This window comes from Erythranthe guttata, chromosome 10 (genome assembly GCF_056151865.1).
Source record: "Erythranthe guttata isolate IM_541 chromosome 10, IM_541, whole genome shotgun sequence".
Taxonomy (NCBI): Eukaryota; Viridiplantae; Streptophyta; class Magnoliopsida; order Lamiales; family Phrymaceae; genus Erythranthe; species Erythranthe guttata.
Window position 1 is genome coordinate 17,705,314 of NC_142542.1, and position 19,373 is coordinate 17,724,686.

General features: G+C 34.3%; 4 protein-coding genes across 4 annotated transcripts; 2 read left to right on the forward strand and 2 right to left on the reverse strand.

Moving 5' to 3' along the window:
- The first annotated feature begins 2,051 nt into the window (after positions 1 to 2,051).
- LOC105952300 (uncharacterized) lies at positions 2,052 to 5,074 on the forward strand. Its single transcript, XM_012975835.2, has 6 exons — positions 2,052 to 2,446; positions 3,110 to 3,221; positions 3,327 to 3,893; positions 4,276 to 4,375; positions 4,658 to 4,722; positions 4,800 to 5,074. The coding sequence occupies exons 1-5, from the start codon at positions 2,364 to 2,366 to the stop codon at positions 4,681 to 4,683; spliced, it is 888 nt and encodes a 295-aa protein (XP_012831289.2). The 5' UTR covers positions 2,052 to 2,363; the 3' UTR covers positions 4,684 to 4,722; positions 4,800 to 5,074.
- On the reverse strand, positions 4,993 to 6,653 carry XRCC3 (homolog of X-ray repair cross complementing 3 (XRCC3)). The gene is made up of 2 exons (XM_012975836.2): positions 5,629 to 6,653; positions 4,993 to 5,402 (listed from the first exon to the last, which is right to left on the reverse strand). The coding sequence occupies exon 1, from the start codon at positions 6,587 to 6,589 to the stop codon at positions 5,732 to 5,734; it is 858 nt and encodes a 285-aa protein (XP_012831290.2). The 5' UTR covers positions 6,590 to 6,653; the 3' UTR covers positions 4,993 to 5,402; positions 5,629 to 5,731.
- A 92-nt stretch (positions 6,654 to 6,745) lies between these two features.
- Positions 6,746 to 9,225, forward strand: LOC105952299 (muniscin carboxy-terminal mu-like domain protein). Its single transcript, XM_012975834.2, has one exon. It carries the CDS (start codon positions 7,046 to 7,048, stop codon positions 8,960 to 8,962), a length of 1,917 nt encoding a protein of 638 aa, XP_012831288.2. The 5' UTR covers positions 6,746 to 7,045; the 3' UTR covers positions 8,963 to 9,225.
- A 2,448-nt stretch (positions 9,226 to 11,673) lies between these two features.
- Positions 11,674 to 12,831, reverse strand: LOC105952246 (uncharacterized). The gene has a single exon (XM_012975780.2). It carries the CDS (start codon positions 12,642 to 12,644, stop codon positions 11,880 to 11,882), a length of 765 nt encoding a protein of 254 aa, XP_012831234.1. The 5' UTR covers positions 12,645 to 12,831; the 3' UTR covers positions 11,674 to 11,879.
- Between the last annotated feature and the right edge of the window lie 6,542 nt (positions 12,832 to 19,373).

Genomic DNA, 19,373 nt, shown 5'->3' on the forward strand with positions numbered 1-19,373 from the left:
CAACTTTCGTGTTTATAGATGAACTAAATAGTCTAAACATGTTTTCAAACTTGAAATTATAACAATATAATCAAAAATAACTATGTATTTTATTGAAAGAAAAACACAAGTAGAAAATATATAATTATCTTATATATAAAAGCAAGAACTTTCGACTATAATCATATATGTAGGCAGTAGAGGCAATTTAGAAAATTTATCTTCTGGGCAGTTTTTTGGTATTTTTTTATTTGTTAGTCATTTCTTTTGAAAAAATTAAATAAAAACAACAATCTCCTCATGCCTCGTTTGGTTGACAAGATAAAATTAGTGAACATAAAATTAAATAATCTAATGAAAACTCAATTATTTTATCTGACCCGGAACTTCCAATAAAAAGCTTATAAAAGCAAGATAAATCAAAATAAACCATGACAATAATATTTGTCGGTCGATCCGTCAAGTTATTGAGAATACCAACATTAAATAAAGTCCAATTATTTAGTTAATCACGAGTCACGACCAATCTCCCCAACCAAACGAAACCTCATTATTCATGAATAAACAATGAAGAACATGATAAAATAAGCTTTGACAAGTAACTACACATTGGAAGAGTATCCATATGATAGTATATAGGCCATAAAAAAATATTTTAGCAAAAATTAATTTAATAGAATATATATTATTATATTTATTAACATGTAAATGGTTGGCTGATTAGGATAATGGGACCCACCACATTGGAAATTGGGTGGTTGGCTGGCCAATGACTAAACACGGCGCACCCACTGTTCGGGCCCAGCAGCTACCGCGATAACAACAGGGCCCGGCCCACATAAATAAAATTCCCAACTCACCATCTTTTTTGTCCCCTTCTCTCTCTAACTGCCGACGCCTTGTTTCTCTCTCTAGAACTTCTTTTTGTAATATAAAATGAAAATTTGCATCGACCTCCTTTCAGCTCTGAACATTTAAGAAAAAACCCCTTATTTTTGCATAATGACATAATCCCCCCCAATCCCGGTTATAAATATCATCTTTTAATGGAAAATTCAAAAAATTATGATAGTTTATTGTTTTAAATGCATTCATTGCCTTCATAAAAGTCTCACGTAAACTTTGATAAATATCCATTGATTTATATAATTTATTATGTTTCAATTTTAATTTAATTAATGGTTTATTATATTAACTTTTTTTTTGTTTCATCTACCACAATCATAGTTTTTTTCTATCTTGATATATAATTAGTTAATTAATTAATTAATTAATTATCTAATATCTTAATAATGCTTTTACTAATATTAAATTATATTTCACATCATTTCAATTTATTTTAACTATCTTTTATATGCATAGAAAGGTTATATATGACTTTTGTCCCAACCGCTACAACTTAAGAAAAATACTCACTCTGTTTCGAAACAATTATTTTAGAGATTTTTTTGTATATTATTTGCCTCCGTTTTATATTATTTGTCATTTAAACTTTAGAGACAAAATTAAGAAACTAATAAATATACATGAAGTTTAGAAAAAATGAACTACATAGACTAAAATATCCTTTATTATTATTTATATATCTATTATTTAGCAGTATGGAAACTTGAGAAAATACATTACATTAATTAATACTATAAAAAAACTGGAAAATCTAAAGCGACATATGATGTGAAACATATGAGTATTTGTCACTCCAAAACTTCAATTTTGCCTTATTACTCGTAAATTATTCCAAACATTGATTCTCTCAAACAAAATAAATAATTAATGGAGAGAATTAAAGAGAGCAACATTTGAGTCCTAATGAATGTTTTAGTACATTTTGTTTTAATATATGTGTCAAAAAGAAATGTTATATAAATTAAAGAGGCCAAAGTGGAATTTACAAACATTTCGAAGAGGACTCAATAGAAACTAGAAAGCTATGATGAGAGGTTGACTGCAATATTGACTCCTACACCAGCTTACACCTAATAAAAACTAATTATTGCATTCCAGCTGAAACACACACACAAACACAAAAATAAAATAAATTAAAATAAATAAAAAATAAAATAAAATAAAATAAAATAAAAATAGAAACAGACATACCAAAAAACTTGCAGAGATAAAAGGAACGAAAGAACAGCAAAAGTTGGAAAAAGTAATACAAGATTCGTTCTTACCTCTCTCTCTCTCTCTTCGCCTTCTGTTTCTGTCTGCTTTCTTCTTCTTCTTCCTCTCTCTCTCAAGAACCAGAGAGAGAGATAGAAAGAGAGAAAAACAAACAAATCAACACACACACAGATATATACATACATATATATATATATATTTCTCTTGAATTGAAGTGGTGTTATTTGTTGTTGGAAATAAACAAGAAATCAGGAGGGGAAAAGATGTTGGTCGCAAATAGCTTCGATTTATGGCAGAAAGATACCTTCTTTTCTGCAGCTGAGGAGGTTCAACAATCTGCCGACATGTCAGTTCTTTTTTTTTTTTTTTTTTATTTCTTGTGTGTGTGTTTATGTAAATTTGACAACCACCAATTTTATTTTTCCTCATTTTGAATTTGATTTTGTTATTTGTAATTAATTCTTAATCTAGATCTTGTTTTAATTTGTGGGTTCTTGCCTCGAGTTAGGTAAAGATTGCTTTTTTACCAATTGTGTGTGTGTGCATTTTATTTGGGTGTTTCTTTTTTCATACCCCCAACCCCACCCACCCCACCCCACCCACCCCACCCCACCCCACCCCACCTAAGATTGGTAGTAGTTTTTGAAGTGTTTGAGGTTCAAAGAAGATGTTTTTTTTTTCCCTCTTTCCTTTAATGGAATAGTGTGTTATTAATTGGTTGAGCTGTGGTTATGTTTTTGTATGCAAGAAGAAGAAGAAGAAGATGGAGTCTTTTTTTTTTTTTTTTTGCTGTAATGAAATTGAATTCTTTCATTTGACTTCTGTAATTAAAGTAATTAAATAGGAGTAGCCCTTCTTGAATATTTGTTGCTTGCAAATATGGAATTCTTTTCGTACTGTACTGTTATACGGCGCCTGATGCCGAATTCGATGGAATGAAAATATCAGTTTGAATTTATATGCCGAAAAAAATTTGACATTCTTGATTCCGCGTGTCGATTTGGGGCAGAATGGAATCGGCTTATAGGACGTGGACCAGAGCAAGAAGAGAAGGACTAATGCCACACCATTTAGACGAAGAACGAGAGCTTCAAATGGCTTTAGGCACTGCAAAATGGCAGGTCGGTAATCGGTACTTCATTTTTTTAATCGACTTATTAGTGTACGTATTAAGAAAAAATAAAGAAAAACATTGTAAACAATTTTTCGATTTCGACGGTATGTAGTTGGAAGAGTTTGAAAGGGCGGTTCGTATGAGCTACAGAAGTCACGGAGATGATGTCACGATTAGCCGCCACAGGCAATTTATCTCCACCATGGAAGACCAAATTTCCCGCGTCGAAAAAGAATTGAAGGAATCTTTCAATGTTGAAGGAAAGAAACCCTTTCGGTGGGTGAATTTGGATAAAGATGAATGTGACGATTTCGCCCTTTTCCTTTCCGGGAAGTCACAAACTAGCACCGACCAAAGCGTGACCGACTCACTCGACAACAAAAGTAATAATTGTTCTGAATTTAGCTCCAAAAATAAAACCTCAAATGGGGAAAAGAGTATCGAAGAATATTCCATTAGTAACGAGGGTGTCAAAGAAGAGAGCAGAATTCAAGAAACGGGCAATCGAAGAATGTGGACCCCACCGAACAAGAGTGCTTTGGAGATTGTTATTGTTAGTGGCGACGAGAAGAAGAAGAATGCATTGACTGAAGCTTTGCCGAACGAGAAGGGTTCAAAAGGGGCAAAAGGTGGTGCAATAAACCATACCCAATTGAAAATGATCAATTGGATAAATCAGGTTAGTTTTTTTTACAATAATTTGTGCAATAATTTGTGTCCATTAAGAATTAAATATACGGTTGGTGGTGTTGACTTTGTTAAACTTCCTAACAAAAATTTAATAAGATAAATAATAATAGTTGAAGATTATATAATGTCGAAAGAATCAGGCAATCGATACGATAAATTAGTCAAAGGATTATACAGCAAGACCGTATTATACTACGGCAAACTTATTTAGATATGGGCAAATGGGGAGTTTTCTTTTATTTGACTGTATTCGTTTCATTACATGAAAAACTCGTAATAATAAATCACTGTCGAGATTTTGAAATGCTATATTTTAATATTTGATTTAGTTTCTGAAAATGGAATTCTTTATTTGCTTGTGGGTTTTGCAGCGCTTGAGAGGAGGTCAAAGAAGCCAGAGGCAACAACTCGTACGGCCCGTCAATTCAATGCGTTTCATACTTGCTTTGATGCTCACCATTTTTTTAGTCGGTAAGTTTTTCTTTTTAATTTTGTTTTCCTTGCAACATATAAACTGATAATATATAATATATGATTTTATTTTGAATATTCTTAATTGGCATATAAAAAGTTAAACAATGTGGTGATGTTTCGCTTTTCAATGGGCCGTGATTCAACTAGATTCAAATTAAATTGTTGTGGAGACGTAAAATCTTGCGTGAGAATACAATTAGTACGATTATTGAGTACAATCTTTTTTTTTTTTTGCTTCAATTTTGTTCTCACTTGGTATATATTCTTTTGTTTCTGCAGTGCCGTTTCTGGTCTATTCGACTTGAGCTGCATTTAGTTCGATTGATCATTAGCAAAAAACAGAGGTATGTCGAATACTGTGTCTGTATGCAATGTTTTAGTAAGAACAAGATTGCTGAGTTTTTTGTTTCTTCGTTTGCAGGTTTTTTAGTTTGAGTTGATGATGGAGAGATCTTCTAAGTGGGGAGGGCTTCTCCGATTCTTCAAGCAAGTGTGGATATTACAATTTGATTTTCCGTAATAAGTTGCAAATTGATTCCTTACATTATACGCGACCTGTCCGTATAATATATGTATACATACTACTATATAATATATATAGATAGCACAGAACATTAGAACAAAGAATTTGATGTATTTCCTTGGAAACAGCAATTCCTTGAATAATGAAAGCTGATAGAGTTATCTACAATCTTATTACAGATGGTTTTAATTCAAGAATGTAAGTGAATATTTGCAAGAATACATCAAAGACAAAACATACATTTGATTACGCGTGCGACGTAGTATATATCAAACGATACAAAATCTCTTGCATCTATGTTGTAGCATCTATTTGCCAATGATAATAATCTCAATCGGCATTCAATTTCATTTGCTCTTATTAGGATAATTTACGGTACAAAAAGCTCACCGGTGAGGCGCATTCGACCAAAATACGTTTGATTTTGTTTCGGAAGAAACCAAGGTCAGGTGTATCAGAAAACCTCGTAAGCCTTCGGTAATAACAATGCCGACCGAATATCTGCAAACAGAACAGTTACAACAGATTACGAGCTAGTACAGAGTGTTTTAAACCTCGCAAATACGCTTCAACAAGCATTCAAGAAAGGATCATACTGTATACACTGAAGACAGATAAATTAAATGTATCCAGCTATCCAAGCACTTGCCGATTTTCAGACAAGTACCTAGAAAGAGAAAAAATCAAAATCGAAACGAACACTAACACAAGGGACAAAGTATCTCACCGGAGGCAATGGCTTCTTTCGTCAATATATCAAACCTCCTCTCATAATCATATCCTCTACAGTGAAGTTATCGTTTCACCGTTTGAGCTAATTTAATCATCATTCAAACCCCGAAAACCCCTTCTCTTCTAATTACAAACTCACAAGAAGAATCAGGCAAATGGGGCGCAAAAACGACCCGAATGAACCTTCTTGTCTGAAAATTTTCCAAGGTTTCACCTTCTTCTCCAACTATCTCATTTTCCGACGAACCTATTCTCTCATCCTCTCTCCACATAAATAATCTCGTGTTCACACAATTTGCCCACGACAACCCCAATGCAGCAGAAACCCTTCTCCCGGATGAAAAAAATGATACCGAATTCCCAATTCGCAAACTTTCCGAAGACCCCATCACATCAACTACTTGGTTTGTCAGCACAATAGCCAACCCGAATTTCCGTGCGTGGAACTTTAATTTCGACGAAATCTTGAAAAACATACTAGATCTCCGCTTCAATTCAACTGGGGTGTTCTCGAATTCCCCGCGGAACAATGCCGCTATGGAATCGATAACTATAAGCTTGATGTTGAACTTGGGCACGAGAAAATCTAGGCGAGGCAATAGGTCGAGCAGGTGGTCGGCGGAATGAAGGGGCTGTACGAAAACGCGGTCTAAAGGGTTTTCCGGGAGGTGGGGCCTGCGAAGGGAGAGCTGGTGGAGGCGGCGGAAGGGGAACGGAAATTCGGAGTGGAGATAAAGGGAGGAGGCGGAGAGGCCGCCGTGGGAAGTGGGGAGCTGGGCGGCGAGAAGGAGCTGCAAGCAGAGCTGTGTTTTGCCGGTGCCGCTCTCGGCGACGATTTCGGTGATGGTGTCGATGGGGACGCCGCCGCCGAGAAGGCGGTCGAGGAGGGGGCAGCCGAGAGTCAGCTTGGGGGTTTCGGTGGGGAGAGGGTGGCGGAGGAGTTCTTCTGGATTCATTTGATTTTTCCGATGATTCGAATTTTTGATTGCGATAAATCATAAATCAAAAGACAGGGGTTCACAAGTTTGAAAAATATAATTTCCCCCCCAAAATCTTATGGGGTATAGCAATTGACCCCCTTAAAGTTATAGTATTTGCTTCATCATGGGGAATAAACATATTTTTGACATTTTAGGTCCAAAAAGAGGATCAAAGAGCAAGATTAAACATATCTTTGGCCTATTTCCCCCTTTCTCTCTCTACTCTCTTTCTCTCTCTTCTTCTCCGATCTCTGCAACAAGCGAATCTCCGATCACAGAAAAAGCTCACTGATCTGAGCTTCAAGTAATTCAATTCCATATCTAACACCTTCATCCACCACAAGATCATATAAACATATGCAGATTTGATCCCCAAATTCCCAATTGAAATTCAGCCCCTTTTCAGAAAAAAACCTAAATTGAGAATCCCAAATGTCGTGCTTGGCACTATCTCTTCAGCCCACGAATGGGCCCGACATACTGCTCCAAACCCGAGAATGGTTTCCCCCTTCCCGCGCGCTGATGGCGCTCTCCTCCTTCCGCCAAACCCGCCTCTCCTTCGCCAAGAGCCACCACCAATCCGCCGCCGGAACCGGCCCCGACCCCGATCCGTCCTCCGATTCACTAGGTGACGATCCCTTAGCGGCCTCCTCCGGCCAGCTAATCGTCGGCGTCGAGTCACGCTACCGAGTCGTGTACCGACTCGTCAACTCAATCTACGTCCTCGCCGTGACAACCATCGACGATTCCAACAACAATGTGTTCGAGTGCATCAACATCGTCAACCAGGCGGTTTCGATAGTGGTCACCGCCTGCCGCGGCGTGGATGTAACCCCCGAGAAGCTGGGGAAAAAATACGCTGAGATTTACATGGCTCTGGATATTGTTCTGAGGGGTGTTAGCAGCATCAGGCTTGCTGCCATGCTGGCATCAATGCACGGCGACGGCATAGCCAAGATGGTTCATTCGGCAGTTCACACTGAGAGCAAGATCAGAGGCGCCGACACCTGGGGTAACGTGGAGCCTCATGCGGTGGACCACGAAGCCAGCGTGGGTGCATTTTCGAACGCCTCGTTCGAGTTGCCCTCCGAGACTCTGCAGGCGGGCGACGAGGTGGCTGCCGCCACATTCAGCCAGCAAGGCACCGAGGAGAAAGATTCATTGGGCAAGGCCGACGAAACCGAGGCGGAGAAGGATCCGTTTGCCGCCAGCGATAGAATCAACAAGCCGCCTGAAGAATTGCTGATCGAGGGATTCAAGAAGGATAAAGACTCCGGCCTTTCGGACATGAGCAAGGCCCTCGCGGGACTTGAAATTACTTCTTTGCCCCCAGCTGCAGCCACCGAAGCCACGCAGATAACGGTTGACGGGTTTGAAGGGAGATACGGTGGGGTTGAGTTTGGTACTGGTGGCTCGACTCTTAAGGACGATTTCGAGGGACATAATAGTGCGTGGGGTGGTGGATTGGATGCATCGGAGTTCGTGGGACCCAAGAAGGTTCCAAAGGATCTAGGTCTTGGTGGTTTGGAATTTATAAATACGAGCGAGCCTCCACCTGCAGCGGTGGCTAAAGGTGGTGATGCCGATAAGATTGTGGATATGCTGGTGCAGAAGACTCAAATGAAGGGTCCGGAAATGTACATTGTGGAAGAGATTAGTGCTGAGTTTAGGGAATCTATACTAGCTAGGGTTGGGTTGAAGGGGGTGGTGTACCTCAAGACAGTGCCGCCAAAACCCTCCTCGGATAATACCGAAACGGAGTTCTCGTTTAAGGTTGATGGCACAGCAGGCGTTAAGAGGTTTGTGGTGGAAAATTCTAAAATTAGCAGCCTTGGAAATGGTTTGTTTCATGTTAGGACACCTCCATCGGACGAGCCTATGCCGATTATGAAGTACAGCTTACTGCCACGTATGACTCCATTGCCTATAAGGGTTCGGCTTGTGAAGCGGCTGAGTGGGACGTTGCTCTCGATTATGATACAGTATGCGTCGAATCCCGACTTGCCTGTGCCTTTGAATGATGTGACTATTGTTCTGAAACTTCCCGTGGACCCCACGCTGTTGAAAGTGTCGCCTAAAGCGGTGTGGAATAGGTCCGAGAGGGAATTGAAATGGCATATTGATGAGATTCCGTTGAAGGGTAATCCCGGTAGGTTGAGGGCGAGATTGCCTTTGGAGATTGACGATGATGATGATGGGTCGGATCTTGAAATTGTTGGTTATGTGAAGTTTTCTGCGATAGGGAAGCAGTCTTTGTCCGGGATTTGTCTAGGGCCAGCTTCTGAAGGAAAGACGGATTTTTACGAGGTTGATCACAGGTACGCGAGCGGGGTTTATATTTGCAATTGAGTATGAAAATTATTGCCTTTTTTTTAAGTAGTGGATTTGTACCATTTTCTGTTTTTCTGTTGTGATGAGTTTTGTGGTTTCGAATGTTTTTTTTAGCGTACTTTGAGGTGTTCTATGTACGGACGACTTATTGTTTCTATACGGAAAATTTATTTGTGCACTATTTGGTCCTACTTAGGTGTGCGTGTATGTATATTATTAAACAGAGTTGTACTCTGTAACGAAGGTGATAAAGTTCGTAAATGATTGGTTTTACATTTTTAGAGGAGGGTTAAGTATTCTTGCTGAATGTGTTTTTCGTTCACTAATCTGCATGAGAAATCACCGTTTCCTCGACAGAATCAGTTATAACTAACTTGCTTTAGTTTTCGACTGGTTTATGTGAGCCAATAGCGTTTGTTAATCATTTCTCGATGAATTATTTCACTCCACAATTTGAAGCAACTTATTGCCCTATTGTGTTTTTTTCTTGAACGGGGGTTATATTGTATTAGTTATCACGACTCGTGTTTGTTCTAGACGAGTTTTTTTAGGTTTTCTTGAACTAAAGTTCATGAAAACAAGATGGTAAATAAAAGTGAAATTTGAAGCCTTTAACTTCAATGTAAAGAAAGAATTATTTTCTCTATTTTATTCGGTATACCATATACCTATCAACATTTTGGTGGAATACCCTTTTTGAATATTACTAAATATGCACGTTTCTTCAATTTCTTTTAATGCCATGTCATTTTTGAATTTTCTTGAGCATATATTATTCAATTTTGAAGATTAATGAAAATCATGTTTCTAATTTTGTAAGTGGAGGCTAATTAAGGTACGAACAATGACCCTCCACCACATATAAATTCCACAACTAAAATATATTATAACAATTTGTTTAATACATTTAAATTGAATTCTGTTAGTTACTTGATTTGTCTCTACGTTGGCGGCGAAGCTAGGATTTTAATTTTATTACGGGTCGAATATATATTAAAAAGTAATATAAAAAATAAACAGCAATGATTGGTCAATTTAAAGTTTTTAATTTTTAGTTTTAGAAAATTGATCTATAGTATATAGTATATAGTATATAGTATATACTATATAGTAATATACCATTTGGAATATTGAATTAGATTTGTAATTACCAAGAATGTTCGATACTACCAACATTGAGATAACAAGAACTGAACATTTTAATAAGCAGCCATGGGAAAAATATTGTCCTTTATGTACGCTACCTAATTTAATCGATGTTTTCCAAATTATAATATTTTAAAATATTCTAAATAAAATAAAAAAATTGGATAATATTTAAAAAAAGTCGCACTGATTTTTTTGGCCCCAATTAACTGAATCCACCATGGAAGACAAAATTCATAAAATCAGCAACATTAAATTACATGGAAACATCATCGTCAAACATGTGCCCCAAACTGTGTACTACCTTTTCTTGTACGTAAAATCCTCTTTGGTTTTGCAATTAACCGAATTTACTATAACACCCTTATACAATTGTTAATTTGTTTTTATGGATGTGAATTTATGAAAAAATTGTCAGACAAACTTTGTGTTGTGTAATTATAAGTTGTGTTTATGCACATGGGCAAATTACGTCTACCCCTAAGGTACGGTTAAATTACGCAAAAACCTCTCATGTTTGGTTAATTACAATCACCCTCTCACCTATGTATTGTATTATATCTCTATTCTTATGGTGTCAAATTAGTTACTAAAATAGAGATTTTTTCGTAAGAGAATACATATGTGAAGAGTGTAGTTGTAATTATCCAAATATGAGACTTTTTCATAATTTGAGCTTACCGCAGAGGATTGACCGTAATTTGTCTTTTTGTATATTATTGAGGACAATTAATCAATACGTCAAACCAAAACATAAGCTCTGCATAGATGGGATCATGGAATGGGGCAGATCGGATCGTAATTAATATTTTTAGATTTTTTTTTTATTTTTTTGGAAGTAGAAAACTAATTTCATTTCATTCCAAAAGAAAAAAAAATCGGACGGAAATTGGAAGAAAATACTTGTTCCAAAATCAGAAAATTTTGGGTAAGAATTGAAGGGATTCAGAAATGTCAAATTTTAGTCACCTATAACACATAATAACACTGATATTATAAGTGTAATTTTCGAAATGGGTAAATTACAAACACCCCCCTGAGATATGGTCAAATTACAAAAACACCCCTCTTGTTTGGATAATTACAACCACCCCCTCAACTCCTCTAATTTAGTGGAATCTTCGAGATTATATCGAATATTATCACTTTTGTACCCGTTTTATCCCATTCAAACTCTACATTATGAAGCAAGATGATCATAATATGTGATTTTTAGCTTGTATATATCAGTTTGTGGTGCATCGGAAACTGTATTTTTTACACAAAAAAAGTACAAACTAGAGCACATTTCACGGAATCTAGATGACTATGTTGAATTTGGCACCATAAAAGTGGAGGTCTAAGAAAAAATCATAGTTGAGGGGAGTAGATGTAATTATCCAAACAAGAGGGGTTTTTTTGTAATTTGACCATACCTCAGGGGGGTGTTTGTAATTTACCCTTTCGAAATTTAATATTGGACCAGAAATCGAAACCTAATATGTATACCAATTCCATTCCAAAAAATGGAATCAGAACTTTCAGAATTCAGGAATAAAAATATTGTTCCACAATCGGTAAATTTTGGATCGAAATGAGCAGAATTCAAAATACGGAATAAACATATGCAAAATGCACATTTACTTTGGAACAAAATAAATAAAAATACACAAATAAATACAATATTTTATTGAAATCTAATTACTTCTTTTCTATTTTAATGAAATCAAAATTCTTGCACAAAAGTATATATGCGTACGTAAATGCATATATTGACTCTGAAAAATAAATTCTCACGTGACAGTCATTATCACACACGTGGCAGAAAACCAACCGACGATGGTTTGACCACCGCCACGCTAGCATGATTCTTGCAACTCAATACACTCAGCAAATCATTACCCCACGAGCTTCTCCGGTTAACCGGAGATTTCCCTCCGCCATCCACCGCCACCTTCCGGCGAACCTGCCGGCTTTTCATGTCCCGGAGATCCATCTCCGGCGAAAACATCACCGGCCCAAACATCAAAGAATACCACCTACTGGGCCTCGATCCGCTCGACAGACTCCGGTGAACATCCGACGCTTCGGATTTCATAACCAGGCTCGAATTCCGGCGAAGCTTTCTCCAGTCCAGAGAACGGCTGCTCCGCGTCAGCTCTGTAGCGGCGGCGGCGTCGGCGCTGTGCGTGTTTGATCTCGTGGGGTTCATCTCCGGCAAGGAATCGCAGTACCGCCGAGAAAAGTTTGCAGAGTTGTATTCATCTCCGGCGGAAAGAGATTTCAGGGTTTGATCGTCGGGAATTAGAGGCGGCGATTGCCTGTAAAAGGGAACGAGCTTGCCGCCGGAGATTATGTCCTCCGCGTGTGACATGTTGGTTTCGTCGGAGGAGATGGGATCGTTGAAGAACTCGAAGAAATCCGGCAGCTGGGAGGAGGATCTCCGGCGGTGATGAATATCTGTCTTGGGTTCATCGGAGTTTAGAGGTAAATCGCAGAGCGATAACGCCTCTTCTTCTTCTTCATCTTCTGGTTCGTTGGTTTCTTGAATTTTAAAGCTGGTGATTTTATCCATTTAATTTAATACAAGAAATTATAATGCATGTGTGTGTGTATATATATATATATATGTGTGTGTATCACTGCGTGTGGTACTGTGTGAAATTATTTGTAAAAGAGAACAGAAGTGAGGGAATGAACAAAGATGGCTTCGGATCAAGGCTGATTTAATTGTGTATTATCTAGAAAAGGATCAAGAATTTTGTGTATATATATATATATATATATATATATATATATATATATATATATATATAAAGGTTATTGTATTTGTTTTCCTTTTCAAAAGGGTGGAGTGTGCAATGAGAAAAATGACAAAAATTTCATTTTCAAATGAAAGAGGAGATATATAGAGAGAGAAAAATAAAGTAATTAATAATCTTATAGTTGTCACATTTTAATCCTATTTTGTTATAGGCTATGGTGCATGCCTTCTAGAAACGACGCTTCCAAGAATAATATATATATATAGAGAGAGAGAAGCCGATAGACAAAAGGAGACCCAGTCGAAATCGGGCGAATCAGATTGAATTTAACACTTTCAAAAAATAATATTTGAACTAGAAAAAAATCAAAAAAAATGGAATCACAATTTCGGCAAATTAGATCTTAAAAAACCCTCCAAATTTTGAACATTTTGGATTTGAGATTGTGGAGTTCGATTTTTATATTTACATATAACATAAAATATGTAATAAACTTGGTACTATAAATGTAATGTTAGAAGAAAAAAATTTCAGATATTTCGAATTTTGTTTGAAAAAGTTTAAAAATTATAAAATATGGGAATTTTCGAAGGAGGAATTGGTATATGGTCAAGCGATGGATATATACCACTTCCCTTTCTTAGAGGGCATTATCAAATGGATTAATATATACACATATACATGAAATTCATGATTTTGTTGTTCATGGTTAATTTTTATTTAGCACCGGCTCCGTTCTTAAATAAGTGTCTATTTCACTTTTCACAAAGATTAAGAAATTCAATAAATGTAGTTTCATTTTAGGGAAATCACATAAAAATGACTAAAACAACCTTTATCATTTGTGATTTATAAGAGATAATTAATATTTAGAGATGCATTAATAAGGTTGAAACAGGAAAAATGCATTTAATGCAATATTGGAAATCTAAAGTGATAGATAATATGAAAAACAAATATTTTAAAAAAGAGACAGTTTTTTGTGGAAGAGATGGAGTATTGTATTAAGCAATTCTACTTTTAACTTTTTTTTTTTTACCAAATATTAAGCAATTTATATTTTTACTGCCATAAGATTAGGTCTAATAACATATAGTTCCTTCATATTTAAAATATCACAAGGACACCCCTTAATGTTGGAAAAATATTTTTATTTTTACTAAAATATTTTTTTAAAGAAAAAATATTGGAAAGATAAATTTATTAGAAAATTAATCTTACGCTTTTGTATAGACAATAAGAGTTATTGATATTGGGGAATTAATATTGGAAACTATTGGAAATTGATGCTGAATGTATTAATAGAAAATTACTATTGAAAGATATTAGAAAATTAATATTGGAAAAAAATTAATAATGTTATTATTTTTTAGATAAAAAAGTCTAATTATTATTATTATTATTATTATTATTATTATTATTATTATTATTATTATTATTATTATTATTATTATTATTATTATTATTATTATTATTATTATTATTATTATTATCATCATTATTATTATTCATAACAATAATTTTTTTATAATATAGAAAAATAATAAAAACTATTATTAGTAAGTTTAAATTAAGATTTTAGTTAAAATTAAACATTAATGGAGGTCTTTGTGGTGTTTTAAAATAGGGGCTATATGCCGAACACCCTTTGTTGGGATTTTAATTCTTGATAAATCCTTTATTTATAAATGATATTTGAGATAAATCCAATGAGCCTGAAAAACCATATATACCCCCACTAATTAGTATAATTATTAAAATTAAAAATACGATAAATCAATTCCAAATCACGCTCCCAAATCTCCCTAATCTGGACCGATATCTCCTGCATAAATTTATGCCCTAAAATCACGCTCCCAAATCCAAAAATTCTCGTGTACCCACCGTCTATACCAAATCCATTCAAACAATGGAGATCGGGAAGAAACATGGTGTATCAACAAGTATATACACACAAGTCAATCATACATTTCTCTGAACATTTTGTGACCAAGTAATTTGGCCGATTATTTGAATATTGTTGCCTGCCCTTTTCAATAATTGGATTGAAGAAGAAAAATCTGGGTATGGGTACTGTAATTTTATCTATATTAATATATTAATTATGTAGTTTCTTGCATATACAATTTTAATAAATTTATCAATATTAGTTGACACCATAACTACTGTTCTTTTAAGTTTGTATTTATAAAATTATGGTGTAGAAACATGTGTATAAACAAATATGTAAACATGAAAATCACTTTGTATAAATAACTATATAAACATGAAAATCACTTTGTATAAATAGCTATATAAACATGAAAACCACTCTGTACATACATCTAATAAACATGAAAACCACTCTGTGTATACAACTATATAAACATGAAAACCACTCTATACATACATCTATATAAACATGAAAACCACTCTGTACATACATCTATATAAACATGAAAACCACTCTGTGTATACAACTATATAAACATGAAAACCACTATGTGTATACAACTATGTAAAGATGAAAACCACTCTGTGTATACAACTATGTAAATTGTTGAAAACCACTATAAATTTATCAAAGACAAAGCATGGCATTATGAAAACTACTTCGTATAAATAACTATATAAACATGAAAACCACTTTATATACACAACTGTATAAACATCGAAAATTACTATGAATTCTAACAAGAAAACATCATAAATTCTGCGAAAAGAAAGCTATAAACCACTATAAAGAACACCATCTACTCTCCAATGAACCCCTAGTATATAGTCCGTGTAATCATCTTCTTCTCGTTATTTGAAACATAAACCACTATTTGAAAAAATCATCATCTTCTTCCTCCCACTGTGACTGCAAATATATCCAAACCCCAATTGTTGTAAGAAACTTATTTTTTAGAAAATAGAGCAAATACAAATGGCATATATATATATATATATATATATATATATATATATATATATATATATATATATATATATATATATATATATATATACTTACAGGTGTACTTATAACCAATAGGGTTCTTATCTTGTTAGAGTGATAACACCTAATAACAACACAAAACTCAACAGAGAGAGAGGGGGGTTAATGAATAGGAAAGAGATAAAGAGAGAGAGAGGGGGGTTAATGAATAGGAAGGGGGGGGGGAGGTTAAGGAATAGGAAACAGATAATACGGTCAATCATTCAACTAACTAACTTCCTAATTATTAGGATTCTTTAGTGGAAAATATATTATATATCTTTAATATTAAAATTAAATATACATTATTTTTTAGGGATTTTTATGCAAAAGTCCCCAACCAAGCATGTTTATTATTCTAGGTATAGGGGACATATCTCTTTCCCCAATCAGCCCATCCCTTTAATGTTTATTATAACTAAAGGAAACATTCATGTATATCCCAATATTACCCTCAATCATTTATACCCAATTCTTAATTGTAATCCAAATTAATCAATTTTGTCCATAAAAGTTCAATTTTGACCACAAAAATTCAATTTTGACTTTTTTTTGGAGTATAATTTAATATGCTCCAATTTCATCCTTAACTTAATTTAATCTCAATTTGACCCCAAATTTCACAAATTATTAAATTTTGACCCAAAATTTTTTTTTTTTTCAAAAAATTTTTTTTTTTCAAAAACTTTTTTTTGCCGCCGGATTCCGGCGTTGACCGGCGGTCAACGCCGGTCTCCGGCGTTGACTTTTTAAACTTTTTTTTTTTTTTTTTTTTTCTTCCGGATTCCGGCGTTGACCGGCGGTCAACGCCGGTCTCCGGCGTTGACTTTTTTTTTTTTTTTTTTCTTTTTTCTTTTTTTTTTTTTTTTCTTTTCTTCCGGATTTTTTCGCCGGTTTCCGGCGGTCTCTTTCTTTAGTGTTTTTTTAAGTTTTTTTTTTTTGTTTGGTTTGTTTTGTTTTTCCACGCCCGCCGCTACACGTTGACCGTAATTGTGCTGTCACTGACAGTAATTTAGCGTAATTATACTGTCAATGATAGTTAATTAACGTAATTGTACTGCCGTTGACATTACATTTATGTAATTGTGCTGCCGTTGACAGTAAATTAATGCAATATTATATTTTTTTATTTATTATTATTTTTTTTTATTTTTTTTGATTTGTTGACAAGTCAACGTAATTATATTACTGTCGTTGACAGTAAAATAACTGTAAACACAATAATATTACTGTCAACAACATCAATATTATTATTTTTTTGGGGTGTTTGTTTTGTTCGAGTTATTCACGAAGTAACGTAATAATATTACTGTCTACTATTGTAATATTACTGTTGCTATAGTAATATTACTGTCACTCACAGTAATATTAATTCTTTTGGTTTTTTTTATTTTTTTTACATTTGTTGAACGGACAACATAGTAATATTACTTTATTATACAATAATAATGAATTTTGTTGTGTTAATATTAATGTGCTAGAGATTAATATAGCAATATCAATGTGTTAAACTATAGTTTAGTTAATTTTACTGTGTTTAACAGTAATATAGTTAATATTACTGTCATTCACAGCAATATTGCTGTTTAAACGGAAAAAAAAGTTACAGAAAAAAAAAAAAAAAAAAAAAAAAAAAAAAAAAAAAAAAAAATTTAAAAAGTCAACGCCGGAGACCGGCGTTGACCGCCGGTCAACGCCGGAATCCGGAAAAAAAATCCGGAAGGAAAAAAAAAAATAAAAAAAAAAAATAAAAAAGTCAACGCCGGAGACCGGCGTTGACCGCCGGTCAACGCCGGAATCCGGCGGGAAAAAAAAGTTTTTGAAAAAAAAAAAATTTGTGAAAAAAAAAAGTTTTGGGTCAAAATTGAATAATTTGTGAAAGTTGGGGTCAAATTGAAGTTAAAGTAAGTTAAAGATGAAATTGGAGCATATTAAAGTAAGAGGGGTTATTTTAGTCCTTTACATAAATCTGGACCATGTGTGGACTTATTGGTAAAGGAGAATATTGTCTGGATCTCTTTATGAATAAGTTCCCACTGATGGGCTTATTTGTAATATGCCCTATTTTTTAAGTAGGGGCATAATAGTGATAATTAAGTATTTTTAATTAATAAAAATTATTTTTGATTTATCTTAAAAATGTAAAACAAAATTGGACTTATTGTAATGATACTTGTGTAGTCAGGGAGTTTTATCAAATTTTCCCTTTAAAATATGAGGACCATATATGTAATTAGACCTGAAATCATGGATGGAGATCGTAATTTATTCATTATTTAGTCAAGGGTAATAATGTAATTTTGAAAAGTGAACACATGGGTCAAATAGTGTTTAATCATATCTAATCTCAAGGGATGCAAGTCAAGAGAGTAAATCCATGCAATGTATAAAATGAAGCCCAAAACCAATTTTCTTATTTGGGCCCAAAAATATTGATCTATAAAGGGCTAGTCTTTTGATTTCTTTTAGCAAATCTTATGATAATTGGCGAAGTTTTTAATCATGTATTACAGATAATATATGTATTTTTACCTTAGAAAGTAACAAAAGATAATGATAATTGAAGTATTTGGAATAAAAAAATATTTTATATATATGTGTGGGGCCGTATGTATCGTAATTCAAATTCACTTAGGGTCCCAAAAGGTAAGGACCGGGACCGGTTGCGATCCATTATTTTCGATCCAAAAAAAATTCCCTAAAAAAAATTCAATAAATTTGAATTAAATCATGTACAATGGATGAGTTTAACAAAGTGATAAAAATAAGTTTAATTAATAATCTTGTATACATCAATTTAGTAGATAGAAACTTAATAAAGTTGTAAAGAAAATACAGATCTAGATTTAAGAGATGAGCTAAGAACCGTAATTATCATGCAATGAGTGAAAGTTTGAATCGCGCAATTGAACAAGGACGATTCAACGTGGTTCTATCGGAGTGATCTATATGCACCAGAAAAGAGAGACTATGAACGTAAACGATTACAAAGATACAATACCAAATACAACAGATTTCAAATCTGTCTTCAACCCTAACTCAGTTTATGCAAAAGATCTTCTTCTACTTCTCTCTATAAATATCTCTCTTCCCTCACGCTCTAAATGTGTAATATCACGTGTGTTCTAACTAACTGGTTGATGAGCTAACAAGATCCTATATATACATGTTTCATAGAATTTTCTTGAATAAGCTCAACAGTTGCAACTGCTTTTCCTTCTCTTATCCAATCACAAAGCGCCAACTCATGCAATTAGTAATTAACAGAATCTGTCAGAGTTCAGCTCCGAACAAAAAAATTTCCTCACGGACCTAACTTACTTCATCCGACGCCTAAAACTCGTAGCACATTCAAAGTCTTCAGCCTATCTTCCTTACTCTCCTTAACTTGATTGCTTCATCAATTCTCTTGAAAAGTAAATGCCAATCTAGTTAGTTACATACTAGTCTAGTTAACCACAGTCTACAAATCATTTAGTAAGCTATGAAATATGCAGTACAACTAACCTAACTACACTAATCAAATAACCTTAGCATGTGTGCTTTTAAGTTTTAATTAAGAAAAATGCAGGGGTAATTT

Bases quoted from the DNA above. Each gene is read 5' to 3' on its own strand.
- LOC105952300 (XM_012975835.2), top strand. From the start codon at position 2,364: ATGTTGGTCGCAAATAGCTTCGATTTATGGCAGAAAGATACCTTCTTT. The intron at 3,222-3,326 runs GTCGGTAATCGG...GACGGTATGTAG, and splicing joins TAGGCACTGCAAAATGGCAG to TTGGAAGAGTTTGAAAGGGC. The intron at 4,376-4,657 runs GTAAGTTTTTCT...TTGTTTCTGCAG, and splicing joins GCTCACCATTTTTTTAGTCG to TGCCGTTTCTGGTCTATTCG.
- LOC105952299 (XM_012975834.2), top strand. From the start codon at position 7,046: ATGTCGTGCTTGGCACTATCTCTTCAGCCCACGAATGGGCCCGACATA.
- LOC105952246 (XM_012975780.2), bottom strand. From the start codon at position 12,644: ATGGATAAAATCACCAGCTTTAAAATTCAAGAAACCAACGAACCAGAA.
- XRCC3 (XM_012975836.2), bottom strand. From the start codon at position 6,589: ATGAATCCAGAAGAACTCCTCCGCCACCCTCTCCCCACCGAAACCCCC.